This window comes from Mandrillus leucophaeus, unplaced genomic scaffold (genome assembly GCF_000951045.1).
Source record: "Mandrillus leucophaeus isolate KB7577 unplaced genomic scaffold, Mleu.le_1.0 Scaffold95, whole genome shotgun sequence".
NCBI classification, from domain to species: domain Eukaryota; kingdom Metazoa; phylum Chordata; class Mammalia; order Primates; family Cercopithecidae; genus Mandrillus; species Mandrillus leucophaeus.
In genome coordinates this window covers 3,339,152-3,361,320 of record NW_012110363.1, presented here as the reverse complement: position 1 = coordinate 3,361,320, position 22,169 = coordinate 3,339,152, and the positions used below count along the sequence as shown (strand labels likewise).

General features: G+C 34.5%; 1 protein-coding gene across 6 annotated transcripts in view; it reads right to left on the bottom strand.

Annotated features, from left to right (window-relative positions):
- GRIA2 (glutamate receptor, ionotropic, AMPA 2) overlaps positions 1-22,169 on the bottom strand; it is a 148,057-nt gene that overhangs the window by 10,933 nt on the left and 114,955 nt on the right. For all 6 annotated transcript variants that reach the window (XM_011970504.1, XM_011970500.1, XM_011970498.1 and 3 more), the window contains exons 7-12: positions 20,493-20,660; positions 20,126-20,230; positions 19,355-19,465; positions 17,588-17,794; positions 16,717-17,087; positions 12,082-12,280 (exon numbers count right to left, since the gene is read on the bottom strand). In XM_011970504.1, coding sequence (XP_011825894.1) covers positions 12,082-12,280; positions 16,717-17,087; positions 17,588-17,794; positions 19,355-19,465; positions 20,126-20,230; positions 20,493-20,660 — 1,161 coding nt within the window. The remainder of the gene's footprint in view (positions 1-12,081; positions 12,281-16,716; positions 17,088-17,587; positions 17,795-19,354; positions 19,466-20,125; positions 20,231-20,492; positions 20,661-22,169) is intronic.

Sequence of the window (22,169 nt, the reverse complement as noted above, 5' to 3'; positions counted from 1 at the left end):
AGAGATAGGGTTTCACCATGCTGGTCAGGCTGGTCTCAAATTCCTGACCTCAGTTGATTCACCTGCTTCAGCCTTTCAAAGTGCCGGGATTACAGGTGTGCACCACCACGCCCCGCCTATAACTGTTTTTTGTTTGTTTGTTTGTTTGTTTGTTTGTTTGTTTTTTGAGATGGAGTCTCACTCCAGCCTAGGAGTGCAATGGCGCCATCTCCACTCACTGCAATCTCCACCTCCTAGGTTCAAGTGATTCTCCTGCCTCAGCATCCCGAGTAGCTGGGATTACAGGCGCCCGCCACCATGCCTGGCTATTTTTGTATATTTTTAGTAGAGATGGGGTTTCACCATGTTGGCCAGACTGCTCTTGAATTCCTGACCTCGTGATCCACCTGCCTTGGCCTCCCGAAGTGCTGGGATTACAGGCGTGAGCCACCGCGCCCGGCCAATTATAAGTATTTGTAACAGTTTATGGTTTTCAAATGATTAGTACTAGAATGAATCTTAAAAATCTAAAAATTTTACAATCTAAGCCATTTATTAGAGAATCAAGATTCAAAAAGATTACCTTTCCCAAGTTAGCATAACTCATTAGCCCATAGAAGAACCAAGAATAACACCTGGATATCCAAATTTTCAATAGATGTGTATATACACTAAACCATAAAAATCCTCAGCATAGAGTTTAGATTAAAAATGTTTTGGTAAAAACAAAAAAGTCACTTAACAATATTATAAAATTTGGAGCAATCCAGTAAATATCTACATATAATTTATAAGTAAATTGAGGCTTGAATAGACTAGAGGCCGTCGCAGCATTTTAATCCACCACAAGTAAAGCTAAGTCTCAGAGCTCTCTTTGGCGTTTTGAAATTACTCTCAAATGTGATCAAACTAGAGTCATGTTATATAAGTTCGTTTTCATACTATTATAAAGAACTGGACAAGACTGGGTAATTTATAAAAGGAAGAGTTTGACTCACTCACAGTTCAGCATGGCTGGGGAGGACTCATTTAACTTAAAATCACAGCGAAAAGCAAAGGGGAAGCAAAGTACCTTCTTCACAAGGTGGCAGGAGGAAGTGCCGAGCAAAGGATGAGAGCCACTTAAAAAACCATCAGATCTCATGAGAACTCACTCACTATCACAAGAACAGCATGGGGAAAACCGCCTCCATGAATCAATTACCTCCACCTGGACTCTCCCTTGACACATGGGGATTACGGGGGTTATAGGGATTACAATTCAAGATGAAATTTGGGTGGTGATCCAAAGGCTAACCATATCACATGCTAATGCTTGTAGTATTCACAGAATCTTATCTTTTGGTAATTTTTATGCTTAAAAAGCGATGACTTTAAAGTTGACAATGCAAATGTTATTTCCATATGTTCTCATTCCCTTATGAATGGTAAATGACATAATTAATGGAATGCCTACTCTTTATACCTTATGTATTAACTATATGTGCACATATACACATACAATGTGAATTGATAATGTAGAGGAAGAGCAAGTGATACCCCTATGACCCCATCTTTCATTTTTAATAGTGTTATTTATTTATTTATTTATTCATTTTTCTGAGACAGAGTCTTGCTCAGTCACCCAGGCTGGAGTGCAGTGGCGCGATCTGGGCTCACTGCAAGCTCCGCCTCCCAGGTTCACGCCATTCTCCTGCCTCAGTCTCCCAAGTAGCTGGGACCACGGGCACCCGCCACCACGCCCGGCTAATTATTTTTGTATTTTTTTAGTAGAGATGGTGTTTCACCGTGTTAGCCAGGATGGTCTCGATCTCCTGACCTCGTGATCTGCCCGCCTCGGTCTCCCAAAGTGCTGGGATTACAGGTGTGAGCCACCCCGCCCGGCCAATAGTGTTATTTTTAATAGTGTTGTTCAATTGATGCATTCAAGATCTATCACGAACATCTTGATTACGATCAAAACATTTGAAAAGTATATCATATTTTTGTGGCTGAGATAGAAAATTAGGTTTATGGAAATTAGACGAGTTTGTGATGAAAATATCAATCATATTTTAAAAACATTGAATATTTCTTTGTATACAAATGCTGATTTCAACAGAAGCTGCTGTTATACCACTGATTATATACTTATTTCCATTATGTCTAGTATTTCAGTCAACAATCTGGATGAAGATATACGTGACAAATATTTCAAATTTGCAGATATTACTATTGTATATGATAGAATCAGTGTTATGGGATTAGGAAAATGAGCAAAAAAAAAAAAAAAACCCAAAAAACAAACAAACAAAAAAAACTAATGTAAAATTAAACAGGAGTGAATGCAAAAGTTGGCATGTAACTTCAATCAATTCATATTCATAGAATAGAATACATGAGGCTTACCACAATTCATTAAAATCAACCAGGTTTTCAGTAAACTTCAAATTAAGGCAAACGATTAATTCCATGCAGTTACCACAAAAGCTAATCAACTTAAAGATTTTAAATGAAATTATAGAGTCTAGATAACAGAATTTTAATTTCAAATACTTTAAAGGCCAAGGAGGATATAATAAGTGAGCAAAATAAATAGCAATGGAGTAATAGAGAATGGTGTGATTGTAGTAACTGAAGAATGCATGATTTCATTAGAGTCTTTTTTTTTTCTCCATGTAAACACTGGGCTGCCTGAACAACACAAATGTTCAGATTGAAATTGTGGTCTGAAGTCTTAATTTTCAGATTCAGGTCAAGATCCTCAGAAATCACCACTAAAGAACTGATTCATGTAACCAAACATCACCTGTTCTCCCAAAACCTATTGAAATAAAAAAAAAATTTAAAAGATCCTCTATAAGTAGATGAAATCAGACCCCAGATCTATATATCACATTGTAAGAATAACATGGGCAAACCTGCAATTAAAATATGTGAAAACCATAAGAAGGGTTTGAAAATATAATAATTAATGGTTGAGGGAATTTAGAATTTTAAGGTTAGTGATAAGAAAAGTTAAGAAAGAGATGATAGTTCTCTCCATATATTTGATGTGTCTATAATATGCAAAAGAAAACAATTAAGCCAGAATTAGGACAAATAAATGAAAATACTTAAGATACAAGCTTTGATCTTGTAAGAACTTTCTAAAGACCATAACAATGAAAACTGTAACAAAATAAATTAGATTGTCAATAAAAATAGTGACTCTTAACGAATTTGTAAGGTATATTCAAGAATTGTTTGGATGATTAACTCAATAAATGTCATGGTATCTCTAATATGAACATAAATTGGAAGCTCATTTGTAATCTAACTTCTGTGTTTACAGATGATATGGACATTAGAGATCACCACATAGAAGGAACTTATCTGCAATGTGAGATAATGGCTTTTAAAATATTTTAATTCAGCATCTTGATCTAACCTCAACAACATGAATTCAGAAATACTGCATTTTCAATGTTTGTGTGTATGTGTGTGTGTTTATGCAATTAAAAAGTGAATGTAATTATGAGAAAAATTGGTTGTGTTAGCGAACTACCCTAACTTAAAAGTCTGTGATATTCTTTTTCATTATAAATGAACAAATTTTCAGGGCAGCACAGTTGGTTTTTTGGAAACTAGGAACACTACGAGACCATTTGCACTGTACTCTGTAACCAGCTACCATTGCTTTAGGAAATATCTCTATATATCCCACTGCCAAGCTAAAGAGCAGTGTTTCAATATTTTGAGGTTACAAGAAAGAATGAAAGAGGGAAGGAAGGAAGGAAGGAAGGAAGGAAGGAAGGAAGGAAGGAAGGAAGGAAGGAAAGAAGGAAAGAAGGAAGGTTCTAACAACCTTAAGAAAATTTGACTATGAACAAAAAAACAAGCACTGAACTTGATTTCAAAATAAGGAAATGAACAACAACAACAACAACAACAACAAAACCCTAGAATTTAGGAAGTAACATAAAAGGAAAAATGGCTGCAAATTCAAAAGTAACCAGGAAAATCCCACTAATATACACAAGACAGAATGGGCCCCTTGTAGTATCAGTATAAATCCCTTTGGTAAGTCAATGACCATGATACTTTCTACATTTCTTATCCTCAAATATCACATTACTAACCCATACATGGAAAGTGTATCTGTATCCTGAAACAAATGTTTGAAGGCTCTGATCTCAATCTTTCTGATAAAAAGATCAAAGTTGTTTCATCAGTCATCACTGTCTGCCTTATGAAAGGATTTAGCTTAAGTCTACATTCTTTTTGCTATGTCAGGAATGAAAGACGAGTCAGAAAAGTATTTGAAGCAAAATTATATAGGACAATGACTTTATACTTTTTATATACAGGTAAGAAAAGGTAATCTTATATATTTCTTATTTGTATTTATCAGATGCTAGCCACAATAACATGTCTGCAATCATTTTAATGCTTGGTATATTTCATTTTGAAAAGCACAAATATTCACACAAGCCTCTAATTTTGTTTAAATTTTAATGCTAATATGAAACTTTTAATTCTACTCAACATTGTTAAAGAAGCCACATAGACTATAAGATTTGAGAGAGATACTATAAATTTTAGAATCTATAAAACATCTTCTACTATGATAAGATCTTTGTTCCTTTAAAGACACTATGAAATATCGTATTTTGAAACTTTAAGAATATTTGTCATCGCTTGATTTGTCCAATTTCCATTTTATTTTTAAAATTTCATTTTTGGGCTGGGCAAGGTGGCTCACACCTATAATATCTGCATTCTGGGAGGCCAGGGTGGGAGGATCACTTGTGCCCAGGAGCTCGAGACCAGCCTGGGCAACATAGGGAGATCCCGTTTCTACAAAAAAATTTAGAAACTGATTGAGCGTGGTGATGAACACTTATGGTCCCAGCTACTCAGGAGGATTAGTTCAAGCCAGGAGGTTGAGGTTGCAGTGAGCCATTACTGTGCCATTGCATTGCAGCCTGGGTGACAGAGTGAGGCCCTGTCTGAAGAAACAAGCAAACAAATAAACAAAAAATCATTTCCCTATGAAAATAAGCAACCACCTTTACCAATTTCTTTGCTTTGGCTAATCACTTAGTAGAAGCTAGGGCAAAATTATCTGCCAGAAATGCAAAATATAAATTACTTTAATATCAAATTTTCTTTTCTTTTTTTTTTTTGAGACGTAGTCTCGCTCTGTTGCCTGGCTGCAGTGCAGTAGCATGATCTCGGCTTACTGCAACCACCACCTCCAGGGTTCAAGCTATTCTCTTTCCTCGGCCTCCAGAGTAGCTGGGCGCATGCCATCACACCCAGTTAATTTTTGGATTTTATTTTTAGTAGAGATGGATTTTCACCATGTTGACCAAGATGGTCTTGATCTCTTGACCTCGTGATCTGCCTGCCTTGGCCTCCAAAAGTGTTAGGATTATAGAAGTGAACCATCAAATTTTCCTTCAAATATCAAAAGTCTAATTGAATAATTTTCAAAATGTTATCAATAATACTTATATTTAGTTGAGATTTGATTCCTATATATTTAAATAATTGAACAATTCCATCCTCTTCTCTACAGAGCTCTGGGACCATGTTTATCACCATGGCAACTAGTGTGAAAGATCCAACACAGGTAGGCAGAGATGATTCTTTTAGTTAAATAAAATAATAAAGTGAATTGAAATCTAAGGCATTTAAGCACCTGTAATTTATTCTGAAATTAATATTTTCTGTGAAGCATTTAAACAGGAATTTTAGAAAGGTTTTGAAATGAGAGACTAAACCCAAATCACTTCTGTATTGTTTTAACCTTTCCTTCTAGATGAATTGTTCTCATGATCTGCTATTGGTATGAAAATGAATGCTTTCTCTTTGGTATGGACAATAATAGAAAGTCTCCTGTAATCTGATTAGTCAAATTATTTAGCCAGTGTATCGCAAGACTGGTCTTTAAAAGACACAATTGCATGGTTACAGAACACATTAATATTTACAAAGAATAGTTATGGAAAGAGAATGACCAAAATAACACATCTACCCTGGGAAAAGCTGCCACTTTGCACAACAATTACAATTCAACAAGCAGACATACACCTTCCTTAGCACTGGGTCACCAAAAACATATGTTTCATCATGGCTTCCTCTACATTTCCTTATTTTTCTCTTCCTGTGAAATTTAAGAACTACTGAATGAGCTGCACGGTCCTTAAACTGGGCAATACATTTTAAAGGGAACATTTTGACCCTTCCAGTATTGTTAACCTACTAGTGTTAGCTGAAATCAGAGATCATGGGTTCTCCCGAAGGCAACTTAGGCTAAATGTATTCATAAATACATTTAGGATGCTTTATGAATTCAATGCTTTCTCAGATGTTCTGTGGAATGGTGATAAAAATTAAAATGTCAGAGAAAGAAAAACTGCCAACCAGAGAGGAAACGATTTTAACGTCTCCTGGATCATCTACAGAAGGATTGGGCATGCAAGAGTTGTCAGCTGTGCAGATTGTTCTGCTATAATCAAGCCCCCAAAAAACTAAGAAAGAAAAATTTGTAATAGATGACTAACCATGCATGAGTGACTTGCAACATATGCATACGATGCTATTTTTTCCTTATTTATTCACATTTAGCATTTATTTAACACCTACTATTTTTGAAACTATTTAAATATTTCAGCATGGATGACACATCTATGAAAGGTCTATTACGATATGAGTAATGTTCTACATATATAGAGACACAAATGGCCATACTCATTTTATTTCCAAAATATTTGAAAGATATTATGTATTGATAAATAGATATATACATATGTATCATAGACATACATATTTCTGCCTTCATAGAAATAGGCAGTAGAGGCAACTGTGGCAGATAAATCATTAGCAATACCAGGAATAATAAAATAAGTATGGTGAATCACAGATTCGTGAAATCCATTATTTATAACATGTCAAAAAAGAAATCACGCTGTATTATTACTAAACACAAACAATAACTGATTTAAATGTAACTTTAATGAAATAGCAATTCATATAGTTCCATAGAAGAAGTGTCATAATGGCTAGAACATTTTTATTTGCAATTATATTTCAGGAATGTTTTCATATGTAAATATAAATAAGTATATTGTAAGCCATAGAGAGAGTTGAAAAAAGGTTACCGTCTTTTAAAAAAAAATGCTCTCAATTATTTTAATTCTCTTGTAATATTGATTATATAGGAGACCATGTATGCACATGGAAAATTTCAAACTAATTATTTCACTGGTAAGTAACAGCTGCATTAATATTAGTTATCCATTATTTATACTATTTCTAAACTCTATAAAAAGTCTACAATGCTGAGTAATAACAGTAGAGTCTCGTGGTTTACTACCAGATTAAATATCTTTTGCAGATGGAACAAACTGCATTAAACAAGAAGGCAAATACCTTTATTTTGGCAATGTTCAGAATCTTTTTCTTTCAACATTATCATCAAAGTAGACCATATATTTAGAGAACAATCTGTGTCCCTCATCCTCCCAGAGGAGACAACCAGAAGGAACAGATTGCAGTGTGGGAGACAGCACAGGCACGAAGAGCTACTTCCTATCTGCAAGCTAATACTTGTGCTTTGTGGTTTGACAGGCCAATGATAGGTTTAGATAAGAAAACCATTTCCTGTCCTTAAAAATCAAAGCTTCTGTAGTAACATACTGCATATGGGTCCTATACAATCATTTTCTACACAAAGTCATCTAATTCAAGATCTGTCCTATTTTATTGAGATAAGAGATTATTAAAATGTGAAGCTCTAAAAATAGTGGCTTATAATTGAAAGGCTAATTCTCTCTTAATTATAGGTATGCTACAGTGGCACTATAATTAGGGATGATCAGTAACTCCGAAATGATTCAGACTTTATCATTCACTCTGTACAAGGATGTGCATGAGTTCCATAAACAGAAAACTGCAGAAAATGAAGACAGACTCGTTTTCCTCACATCTCTTGGTGGTTACAAGATTGTTCTCCATTTACTCTCTCTTTCAAGCAAACAAAGTAAATATTTCATGAATGTTTCGTTTAATGATCATCACTGAAGAAAAGTATAGATTTTAAATTAGAAAATCTGCAGCTTAAATTGAACTTCTATGACAATTACATACTCACTGACTTTACTAAAGTAATATTAATATAATGTGGTTTGTTATGATTTACCTGAAATCTGAAAATATCTTAGACTTTAATGGAAAAACAAACATCATGTCAGTACAAAACAGATCCCTAACTATTAAACAAAATATTCATCTTATAAATTTATATGAAGTGCTTTTATTTCAACAAGAATATACTTTCAGGAAACAATTGACATTGAGACAAAAGACTAGGAGTTCAAAATTGTGAATCCTGTTTTAGAATTGGACTTTAATTTCTAAATGGCCTCAACTTACTTTTTATCTTTCAGTTAGTTACTATTTGAAATTTAGAAAATGACCTAACTTCTCAAATCCATGTCTGCAATGCTAAATCCAAATCTCTGGCTATGATGAAAACTAATTTATCAGTTGACTTGATAAACTCAGTGATAGCAGAAAATTTAGCAATAATATAACTAATAAAATTCCCAGTTGTAAATGACCATAAAAGGGACAAAGCTATCACTAAAGCCAAATTAAGCCACACTACAAAACATGAAGATAAATGTTAGAACTTTAAAGATTAGCAAGTGATAAAAGTGCATTATTGCATGTGTAATCAGCTATTTTACTGGGTCTTGACTCGGAAAGTAAGCATAATGAATGAGCAGAGAACAAAGTAAGCAATACATGTTTTCAGTCTTGCTTCAGCCCACTTCATCCATATCCCTTTCCTGATAGGCTGGACAGCATAATAATCAGTCTGCCAGCATTCACCCTGTTCTGTATCTACCTTACACAGATGTCCCAAAATTCCTTAGAACCAAAGGAAAGTTGAGAGAGGATGAACCCAAGACCTGTGGTGAATGTTAATTTTAGGTATAGAAACAAGAATTCCGTTTGCCATATTTTTCCACAGAAACTCAGCAATTCAACCACACTATAGCCCATAGACATACTGCAGTTCACCCTATGATTTAAGGAAACAATATTAATGAAAATCAAATCTTTTTGTCTTTAAAATGTCTCTAAATTAGCTTCATTTTGTTCAATATTTTACATAACGTTCTATGAAAAAAAGTTATTGACTCAAACGGAATCTGTTATGCAGTTTCCCTGTACTAATTCAGTCAACTCTATGTGAAAAGTATGATACTTGATGGATACAGTTGGAAAGCCATAGTATCCTAGAAAACATTTTGAGAATCAGAAGCATAAATAAGATTTTCCTCACTATTGTCATCACAGCATCCAATTATCAAATATTATTGTAATACAGTTAGCAAAATTGCTCAAAATTACTCATGAACTAGTAACATTTTTATTTAATTCAACTTGAAGACACAAAACTTTAATATACATAATTTCCAAAATTGCAACCATGTCAAATACTTCAATGAAAGAATAAACATATAAAGTTCCTATTCTCTTTGGTGATGCCTGCTGTTTTGTTGGCTTGTTTTTTGGTACAAACAGAATAGTGTGATTTTAAACAAGTTTGAGCCCACATTCTTCTTTCTCTAGATAAGGAGAAGCTCACTACAACATTATACGCACTGAGACCTAGCCAATGTCATTTCATCAACAGTTCCTTTTGGAGATAGTTTGAGAGGAATGGTGAGGACTTGCTTGGGTTTCAACCGTGTCTGATGTTCTAGCATTACACAAGCAAGTGTGGATGTAACCAAGAACAGAGCACGAAGGCAGTGAAATAAATCCAGAGACTTTGCTGCACAAGGAAAAATAGTGTATAGAAAGAACCCTGGCTAGGAGGAAAAGACCTCAGCATATTTATTAGTTGCATGGATTTAATCAAATACCCAAAATTATCTGAGCTTCTGTTTAATAATGCACAGATATCAAACAAAAATCATTGCCCTCACTATCAGACAGAAATATTGTTAGGTTAAAACAGGTAACGGATAAGAGACTTCTTTGGGGAGCTATACTGATAGATAGAAGTCATCAGTTGGCTAACTATCCATCATCACTTCTCTATTACTCTAGGGAAGAAAAGCTCCACAACCTTATAAAACCTCCACAACTGCATATTGGAACAAATGGGCTCCTTGAAGTTAGTGCACTGAAACAGAAAAGTAGCAACATTCTTTTCCCAGACTCAACTAGCTTTCTTATCTTGTCTACTAGGGAATGTGAATACATTGGGCACACGATTCTAGCACCTTGGTGATTAAGACACGTGTTTCTATGATTGACTCAGTGAAGATATACTGAAAAGCTTTGTGAATGTGAACGTGTAGTAGTGAAAAGTAACTGGTACTACTATTGTCCAAAGAAGGTAATAACTGAGACTCTCCACAGATGCATGCTCAACTGGAAGAGAGTGTCTGAAAATAATTAAGATTATTTTAATCGACCAGGTGCAGTGGCTCACGCCTGTAATCCCAGCAATTTAGGAGGCCGAGGCGGGCGGATCACGAGGTCAGGAGATCGAGACCATCCTGGTTAACACGGTGAAACTCCGTCTCTACTAAAAATACAAAAAAAAAAAAAAAAATTAGCTGGGTGTGGTAGCAGGCGACTGTAGTCCCAGCTACTCAGGAGGCTGGCGTGAACCCGGGAGGCGGAGCTTGCAGTGAGCCACGATCACACCATGGCACTCCAGCCTGGGCCACAGAGTGAGACTCCGTCTAAAAAAAAAAAAAAAAAAAATCATTTTAATCAACAAAAGTAGCACCAAGTAAATCATGTTATAACAGGCATCTGCATCATTCTCGTAGATCTCATTTACTTCAAGAGGGAGCACCTAATTTTTCCAAATAAGATAAAAGCAAGCCACACTGCATACAAATATTAAAAATGCTTTTAAATGCACTTCTAATTGAGGAACATACAACATTTTAAAACTGAGTATTCATACACATGTTGCCTATATGTTTAGAAATGATAATACATTGTCATTAGTGGCAAATCTACATTACAAGATTCATACTAAAATCTGCATTAAAGTAAAAAAAGCTGCTGATGGTCCACATCTTTGCACTTAAATTGAGGTACCTAATTCAAGGTCCTGCACTCTTCACATACACCCAAGTTACTACCTGTTATTAGCTATGGTTCTACCACTCCCACTCCCAGAACCCTTTCTCCCATAGTATCTTCAGCTGAACTGAAGTTATTCAGAAAAGAGACCAGAGGTAATGTAGCATGAGATAGTCTTCAAATTCTGATGGTCATTTGAAGGTCCTAATCCTAATTCATGAATAAGTTGGACTAGATCTCACTCAAACTCAGATATATTTGAAGATATTTATAGATTATCAGAGACCATTATATGTCACCAATATTGCCTTTAGACCTATGTTAATCAGCTGCATTTAAACATTTTCATAGAAAGAGTTGTTTTATACACACAATAGTAGAAAGAAAGAAAATTATGCCAACATCAGGCCTTTGGGCTTATCCTATAAAAAGAGAGCGTAAGAACAAAAGTTAAAAAAGTCACCTACATCTAATAGACACAGTATAAATATGCTACATATTTTAAAAGTTAGGAAGTGGAGGGCCTTCGCTGGCTTTTCCTTGGAAGCTTTGCACAGAAAATTCAGAATCAACACATATGAACATAATCTGTTTCCTCACACATAATTAACATAATTGATTTGAATGTGAGTTTTTCAATTATGAACTAGGTAAGATAAATGCAGTCATATTTATTTAAAATCAAACAAAAATAAGATGTTTTGTTGAAAACATAATAATCTAATCTTAACTATACTTTGCTTCAACGTTGTTCCAAAAGGACAATCAATTTTGGTAAAACAGATTTCATTGCAACATTGTGGTTTTTCTCTTGAGGAGTTAGGAGTCAGAAATTAGAGCTAGACCTAAGTATTGGGATAGGGAAGGGTCAGAAGCAGAGACAAGGTCAAGAACAGAAATAGAATTAGGGTTACTTTCACATAGTACCTTGGAATTGACTATGGGAGGGAAACAAAGTTTAAATAGGTTAAATTTCAGGAACAAAATCAGAAACTACAAAGCAGAATCTCTTACCCTGAAAAACTCTTTAGTGGAGCCAGAGTCTAATGTTCCATAAGCAATTTCTGTTTGCTTAGAAAGATCCTCAGCACTTTCGATGGGAGACACCATCCTCTCTACAGTCAGGAAGGCAGCTAAGTTAGCCGTGTAGGAGGAGATTATGATCAGGGTAAAGAACCACCACACACCTCCAACAATGCGCCCAGAGAGGGATCTAATAACAAGTATGAAATGGATTTGTAAAGTGAAATGAATGACCTAATAAAAAACAAGTTAACAGTATTATGCAAATATTGACTTATAGGGGAATATTTAATTTTATATTTTTCAATATAGTTAACGAAACTGGAAATCATTAAACATTTTGGGCAAGGAGTACAGAGTAGCTAAATTTAACAGCATACACACAGGTCAGAACTTCTGATTTCTGGAATACTTCCATAATTGTAATGCCCAAATAGTTTGATATGAATCCCATAAGAAAGCAATTTCAAGAAATTTACAAATACTCATAAAAATTTATCCACTCATTATGTAAGTAAACATAAACAAGAGAATGTAATATCACCAGCAAAGCTCATAACAATGTTTATGAACAAAATCAAAAATTAAATAAAAGCATACTCCACAGATATAACTTTAAGACCAAAGAAACCCTCCCTTTAATTCACTCAATTTCCAAAACAAAAATGGCCCCAAATTTTGTTAATCTTACGTATGTAAAACATTGGTATTAGATACAGCACAGGAGAGAAAAATGAGGAAAAATAAAGCTACAAGCAAAGATATCGCACCAAATATAACTATTAATGAATAAAAATCAGACGGCTTCAGGGTATGGATGGCTATGACCCTGTTCCAGCAAGACGCTGTCTCAAAAAAAAAAAAAAAAAAAACTTAAAGAAAACAAATTATACATTTAAAAGTCTGTGAAGATATAAATTTCTAGTTTGAGGTATAATAAAATAACAATATTTTTCTGACTACAAATTCTTACATAGAATAGTTTTTAAAAGCTTAATAGATTCCCAATAATTTACTTTAAAACCTGAAGTAGGGGAATACAGGTATAGAGATACAGCAAAAGATATATACTGTATTATTTTGAAAGATTTGATGGGATTCTGCACATAACTAAGAATTTAAGTGATATTGATAAACCAATAAAAATAACCAATTCTTTGTTGTCAGTAACTCTGCTATGTCTAACAATTAGACTTGCTAGTGTGAATAAGTGATATTTCTAAAAATTTAAATCATGCTTGGCAATTTATGATCTAAAGTTTCTGACAATTAACATTAAGAAATAAATCTTTTGATGAAACATATACTAGATCAAACACTTGGGAAATATTTGTAGAATGAACCACTCAAGCAGTTAAGAAAGGAGAGAAGCTAATTTAAATGAAAAGGTTTTTTATATAAAAACATCAGTTGCTAAAATAAAGGAGATAGAGAGAGAAAAATAGCAAGGAAAAATAAAAAGAATATAATTAAAGGTCTTTATCACAAAGTCTGTATGAAATACAAAAAATTAAATAAATATGATAGGATGGAAAAAGTTAAACACTTCTCACATATATTCTGAAAAGGATATTAAATATATTTTACATTTGAAAAATGCCTTATGTAGACACAATCACTCTCAAAATGTTCACTATTCATCTAATATCAATGGGAAGTATAGTTATATGACATGTATCATATATTTAAGAGCGCAGATTCAGTACCTGACTGCTCAAATCCCTTAAAACTCTACACATTGCATAATAATTTACGATATGTTTAAGAATCATTTTTATAAGTCATTCTATTCCAGTTGTAAAAATTAAGAAAAGTTAGATGTAAGTTGTCCTCTATTCCAGTCCTTATATCAGATTTAATACGTACATTTAAAATGTACATGATATCTAAAAATTTTATTGGACTTATAAATAATTCAAAGGCGAAAAGTACTTCAGCTATTTATTATTTACTTTTAAGTATTTTTAAAGTGTCAATTCATGTTTCTCAAAGAGTTCCTGAGAAATTATGCAGAGAAGGAAATTCAATATTATTTTATGGTGACAGACAAAAATTACTTCTAAAATTAAAAGTAAAACTTTCACTCATCAGCATCAGCACTAAAGGAGTAAAGAAATGTGCATATGCTCTTATTTCTTTTTAATCCCCACTAAATCATTTTTTAAATGATACACCTTCATTTGATTCCTTTAGGGTCACTGTGGACAATCTGGAAGCAAACAGGACAATAAAAATAACCTTTACAGCATATTGCTTTCATAATTTCTGTGATTCTATTCTCCATGAGACCATGTCTTATAGTTAGGATATTCTAAACTTAATTTCAGACAAATGAGAAGTCACTTAATTTAATAAATCACTCTAGATTACAACTTAAATGTGTTCTATTAACATTAATAATATAGTTTCATACCATATTTTACTTGGAAAAGAATTATAAATACTTTTTAATATTTAAAGATATTTCTAAAGTGATCTGTGGATGTCATGCTATTTAAAACTGATAATAAGCTACTGTATTCTTCTTAACTGGGGTAACCATCATTGCATTCTTAAAAATGATAGTTTTGTTCATTAAAAATCATTAACTTTGCCAGTATACTATGTTTAATTTTAAGATGCATATATAGCATAAATGAAAGACATGTATCTCAAATGTTTTAATAAAATAAATTTTTAGCAAATACATTCTGAAGGAAAAAATATCAATCAATAACAAGGAAAAATATGCTATCTAAAAATCTGTTTATCTTACCAGGAAATAAAAGTTACTACATGTGAAACTGTAATGTCATGACTCATGAATGAAATCAAAAGCACAGAAAAAATATCTTAATTTAGATGCGGCCTTGATGAAAAGGAGAAGTCATCTATATGTCATGGTCGACTCTGGGATAATACAGATTGCTGATATGCCTTGTGCTCCGGTCCCTGTGTGCAATTAGGTTTCCCACTCCTTGACAAACACTGGATACCTAAACAACTACCTGCAGTGCCATCATGCCCAGGAGCAGGCATCGACGGGAACCCAGGCCAGACTGGGTTCTACTCCATAACGAACCCACATACACTTCTCCCTACTATCCAAAAAGCATAGCACAGGATATTATTGCCTTACATTTCAGAACTAGGGTAACATACTTCACTGTCCTTCTTACCAAAGAGTGAACTACTTCTTTATCATTTTACGGGCCAGAATGTTCTCTGAGACCCCAATTTGGTTAGTATTTTCCTCCAAATTATTAGAAACTTCTCTATATATCTTTAACTTAGATTAAATAAACTAAATACAGAGATGATAAAACTATGAATCTTACATATTTTGTCAGAGGTAAAAAATATATGTATGTATATGTGTATGTGTATATATACACACACACACACACTCTTATGTCATGCTGTGCAAATACCATTGGCATATTCCTAATTCACTGAAGTCCCACAGGGAAGTCACAGGGAATCTGGTGAAACTGAGATTTCAAAAGTCTGTATAATTCATAAAAATGTAATTTTTTAAATCATTCCCGCTAGAATTACCTACTATCAGAGAAGTAAGCTACTGATAATTGCTGCCTACATAATGTATTTCCTTTATCTCACTGGGTGAAATATACTAAAAAGATTGCAAAAGATGCCAATCTTTGAGCTTCTCATATAGTTTTCTTAATCACTTGTTATTCTCAAAAGTGATTTTAAAAACTCACAACATAATAAACTGTATCATGAAAGGCACCCGCTCCATTAGTTTTTAAGATATCCTGTAAAATCAAAGAAGGGTACTAGAGCCTAAATTAAAATGCGCCAGTAGACTGATAAACATTTTGACTTTAAATGTTAATCACACTAGAAAAACATGATTTATTCCTCTGAAGAGCCAAACATGGCTATCATTCTTATTCATATGTGCAACATGAATAAAATCAATAGGCACTTTGTGGTAGATTCATTATAATTAGGCATTCTAGTGCAGGGATTTAACATATCATAATGAGATTAAAGGTAGGTGAGTTTATTCCATGATGTGTGTGTATTACCATTCGATATGGATAGGTTTTTTTAATGACTGATTAGTCCCTTCCAGGCATTTGTGGGTACTTGAAAATATGCTATTATATTAATCCAGTAACCTCACCTAGAAAAAACAAAATTTTATAATATCTCTCGCATACCATTTCCATGAGCTAATGATGGGAAAATAAAAGAGATGAGATGTGTGCCAACGAAGTTTTATCTAACAAGGTGTTACTGTTGCAGTTAATAAATAACGTTGCCCATTTTCCCATATACAGGTCTGTGCATCAACACACAGATGACTGTAAAATGAGAATATGCAGCAAAAACACGGTACCCCTCCAAGAAGGCATGGAATGATAGGAACCTTATGCATTTTATAGCCTCTCCATGGTGTGTATAATTTCACCAGGGAAATAGATGAGCAACATTCGCAGAACATTGTTCATATATTTCACAGACTTATGCCGAAGCTAAGAGGATGTCCTTTAAGTGTCTTAAACCACTTGGACAGGAAGTCGGCAGCTGGTAACTTCTTTAGAGTGAATTCATAAACACCATGAATGTCCACTTGAGACCTAAAATGCACAAAGTTGAAGCAGGTGAGTAACCAACCTTGGCGAAATATCGCATCCTTGCTGCATAAAGGCACCCAAGGAAAACCAGAGACTATTAAAAATCCCAAATTCATTAGTTGATTCACTACTTTGTGTTTCTCTTCCATCTTCAAACTCCTCAGTGTGCCACTCGTAGGGGCTAAATCTGCTGACCAGGAATAAAACTACACTGACCCCAATGTAGGCAAAAACAATGCACATCCAGATCTCATAGGCTAAAGGATCAAGAAAGGAAAACACTCCTGGTTTGGACTTCTGAGGCTTCTTGATCATGATAGATATCCCGAGGCTCATGAAGGGCTTTGAGAAGTCAATCACCTCTTCTCTCACAAGGGTAATAGTTAATGGAGCAATTGCAATATCAGCTTTCTGTAAGGGAAAAAAAAGGAAAGTAATAGTACCTGGAGTCATGGTGAAAAGGGAATCGTGGTTATGTCACTGGATCAAAGAAAAAGGAGAGGAAATCAGAGAAATCGCAATAATTCTTTCCCTGGTATAGTCCCAGTAAAGAATGAACAAAAGGGAATTATTCCCCCAATGCCCCTCCTCTTTATGAATACACAGTATACCCATCTGGCTTGACTATGATCATTACACATCTGCACTACATCTCTGCATTTGCAGCCTTTTGACAATACATATGGCCCATATGTTTCAAGAGAGATGTAATGATTGTCTCAGTTAATCTACATGTCTACTTCTGGCTTCAATCTTAATCTTTCAGATGTTCACAAATCAACAAGATAATGTTTCTAGAGTAATGTGGGAAATCGACAACCTCAGACATAGATACTTCACAGGGAGAGGAAGCAGTCTGTCAACAACAATTCAAATTGAATGACTTTATCTATGAGAAGAGCTATACTTACCCCATATACAAGTTCTCCAACCATCCCATTCCAAATTTTCGTGTCTGCATCCCTGGCCCCATACTTGCCATCACCAACAATCGTCAGCTTGTACTTGAACCCACAATGTTTGGCGATTTCTGCAGCCAGGTCAACACAGTAGCCCTCATAGCGCTCATTGCCTTCAAGCATTTCATGATTTTTCTTCATCATAACATATGGAGATTCCTATATGAAAAGACTTTGCTTTAGCTGATTAAAATATCTGTGTTAATTATGTACTCTCATTGAATCAAATCTTCTGGTTTAATTATTACCTGTTAGCCAGAGTGAATGAAGAATATAGATGGTGAACACACAACAGTAGAAGAATACTTTAAGTATAATGCTTCCCCAAAAAAATCTCTGTATGTTTATCATTATATTTCATTAAGATGGCTTGTACGTAACCATACCGAGTGAACAAGATACTCAAAATCACAAACTCTTTGTATGTTCTCTAGCCATATTTGTAATTATTAGGACTTAGAGCAAAATATTACTGCTCAACACCTATTTTATTCCAGTTTGGATTCACCAAACCCTTATCCTTGATTAAGGTTATGCCAATCCCCAAACCAGCATTCACCCAAAACCCTGTGTCACTGCTGTCCCAAAGATAAGGTTCATGTGGAAATCAGGTTCATGGCCAGTGATACACAGACTGAAACGATCATTGTCATGATGATGTACTGATTCTACCCCCGCAGGCTTCAGGTCTCACTTCATCTGTGAGATACAATATCCTAGAATGATGCTACAAGGATAGCTAGAGAGTAGCTTCCCCCTGTAAACATAAGAAAAAGGAAGCAAGAAAAAAATGAATCAACACAGTCCAATATTCTCCATTGGAAAGTGGCACCGAGGATATTTGGAGTCTCAGTGAGATAGTTCCTCTCAATGGCATGATAAAGGCAAAAATCCTCAAATGTCTAATTTGCACTTATCAGGAGATTTTCAATTGCTTACCAATGTTTTAATTCAAATCCCTTATCAATCTATCTATATCTGCTCTCAGTATTGTTAGGAGAATAAATCACACAAATTTACAACTTCACTGTTAAGGCCATTTTTTTTTTTTTGTAAAAGAAAATAAAATGAAATAGTTTTGTCACAAAATCCTGTCCTATAACAAACACCATTTTCTCCATTTCATTTCACCAACAGCTTGCCATGGTGATCCACATCTCTCTTCCATCTATCCAAAGCCTGGGTGTTGAAGATCCAGTTCAATTTTTCCTTATTCATTCAATATGCATTGATTGTGTACTAGCTATGTGCCAACCAGTGCTGAAACTTGGAGTGAAAAGAAGGGAAACAATCCTTGTCTTTAAGGAGATCATCTTTCCTTAGATAGAATAAAGACAACTCAACATCATCATGAAATCACGTACCAAATGGAAAGAAAGAATTTACACAGTATTGGGTGGGAATGGAAAGGTGAAGAACTCGCAGAAATACGAGGAACACTCTTCAAGACATTCCCCAATTGTTCACCGATGTAAGCACCAGGGAAGGAATTATCTGTGTAGTTAAACTGTAGCCTTCCTTAAAGAAAATCAGGAACATTTTGAATGCTTTAGCTAGATCTTGTGTATTCCTTTTAACAGAGTAAATATGCAGTAAATGATTAAAACATTGCAAAAGAAGCAAAACAGGTATTATTTTCCTAAAATATAAATAGCTACTCCCGCAGACATTATCCATAAGAAAATACAAAGTAAAACATAGGCATATGTAGCAAATTACCAAAATTGTGGTGACAACAACAGTCTTATTCTCAAGCCCAGAGGTGTCATTTCCAGAAGGGAGCTCAGTAAGAGTAACAACCATTTTGTCCACTTCACTCCAGTAGCCAATCTGGAAAAGGTTACAGCAGACAGACGTATGGATAAATGACTTGTCTATTAGCAAAGCATTTAATTATTTTCAAAGCCATGTCTCAGTCTGAAATTAGACCCACATTTACTGGGCTTGTTCTAAACAGAAATGTCTTTTATATATGTGAATCTAACAGGAATAAAAGGAAGTATAAAAAAAATTGTTAAAAATGACTTGTTTTTTCATATTCACTTTTCATATTCTCTAAGAGTAATTGTTTGGGAGTGGTCATATAGAAATGTAATTAAAATCCAAATAATGGCATTTTAGCCTAAACAGCTAAAAGGGTGATGTTGAATTGAACAGTTACATGCGTCTTTGCATCAGCTACTGTTTTTTCTTCTGAACCATAAACCTTCAACAATAGTTCTTTCTCTTTTCATTAAAGACTTCCACTTCAGTCCAAAAAATTAAAGTTCAACAGCTCTACCTATGAATTATTTTTAAAATTATAGTTCAATGTTACTTACCAGAAATAAACAGACTTTAGGAAAAAAAAAACTTCAAAATACATCTGTTTCTGGAAGTCATTAAACTCTATGTGAATACACATCTCCAGAACTCTCTGGAAGCGTGAACTCATAGGCTAGCTAACTCACCTCCTCACTTAGAACTGCCTTTAAATCACTAAGGATTTACCTTCCGGGGCCCATTAGTTTTGAGCTCCATGATGTTAATTGTATAGTTTATTCTTTTTCCATTCTGGTCAAACTTAATATTTCCTGAGAGACCTTCAACCTGAACCTAATGAAGAAATGGGAAAGGAGCAGAGTTATCTATTTACTTCATCTAAACATATACACTGTACAGATTACTTTCACCAGCTGAAGTCAAGAAAACTACATCAATAAGGTTTGTTTCTCTCTTCAACCTACCTTTGCGTTGTTAGGAAAGAACATTGCCTGCATGTTAGACATAAGGAATAAGACAAAGATGACTAATTCAGCAGGAAGAAAACATTAATGGCCATATTAAGTCACGTTAATGATTATTTTGAGTAACTGACCTGTTTGAGGGCCCTTTCTATTTCTACACCTTGTCCCCAGGGCACCGCTGGGTTTGCCAGACAGTCTCCCGCATTCCCCCTTCGGGAGATTTCAATTCTCTGCTTCCTTAGGTTGCGGAAGGCTTCAGTCATCACTTGAACGGCATCATAGGTCAGAGCAGAAGTATACTGCAAAGGATCACACACATTTCATCAGAACGGGAGAAAATTCGGAAACTCACTGCACACCAGCAACCAAGACTGCCGTTGCTCAGCACACAATACCATCTAAAACTCCAAGAATTTAAACACAATTTCTGCATCTAGAAACCTAAGAATCGAACAGAAGCATTACAAAACATGGGGACTTTGAAATGTGCTTTTGACTCTAAACATGTTCTATTATGTTAATATCTCAGCTGTTTCAGGTGAGACCTTTTCATAATAATTGTGTCAATGTTTATTTTTCTTTTATTTTTCTAACCTGCTTCTTGTTACAGCCTCACATTATAGCCTGCTATGGTGATATACAAAACTATAAGATTAACAATTAATATTTCTTTACAGTCTAATGAGAAATACATTTGTCAATGCAGAAAGAATATGAATTAGTTTCAGGATTCTTAGTCTCTAATTCAACCCTGGTCATGCTCACACTGATCTGCAGTGGTTTTAGGGGTGTCTACTTAAGATCCCCTAGGTGATTCTGGTAATCAAGTAGAAGAACCACAAAACTTCATAATTTCTATGCCCCCATGCCTCCATGCTTCAACAGTCTATGATAACATTGGTTCAAAGCTTATGGTGTTCAGATTCTAATGGGACAGCAGAATTATTACATTTTCTAGGACCAAGCAGATTAACACTACATGTGTTCCAGGCATTGTCAGTGTCTGGATAAGTAGTAGCATGTGCATGTATATATATTACCATTTGCCAAATGGATGATGCTGTCAGTTAATGATTAATTACATTTCGACATTAAAGTTTTACTGAATGCTGAGAAAATTTCTGTCATTATTTTTCAATCTGTAGGTACTAAAAGTACGGTGAAGCTTGGGAGAAAGAAATGCAATACTGTACCATACTGACTTTGGGACATGCTAAATTCTTGATCACCAATCCAAAACAGGCATTCAGCATTCCCCACAAATTCTACTCAGTTCCTTAGTATTTCAGGTCTTCCACTCTCAAAAATGATAATTTCATCTTTGTCTTCTCCAAATACCCTGACCTCCACACGCTTCTCTTTCTCTAAATTCCTGCTGAAAACCTTGCCTTCCTTGTCATGGAAAAAAGACAAGCCATCTAACAGTAAAACCACTAAGCTCCCCATACTCTGTTGTTCACCTGAGATGACAATACAGGACATCTACTTAAGAAATGACTTCTTGAAGCAAATAAGAAATATCACATCAAGATATATCTGCTTCTCTTGTATGTTTGTTTCTATTCTAAAGGAAAAAAACATTAATTTGTTTTTTATACAAAGATAAGTTTATTGCCAAAATAATTCTTACAATAATGTCTAGGTCTCTGAAAAAGAAATGTAACCTAAATTGAAATATTGCGGTTTGTATGGAAATAGTGATAATAGCTAAAAGCCAACATTTTTTTACTTAGCTTGCTCACATTACTAGGGGAAAGCTATAAAGCCGTCTACTAAATGTGTTTGAGGTCTACAGATGTTGGTTAACT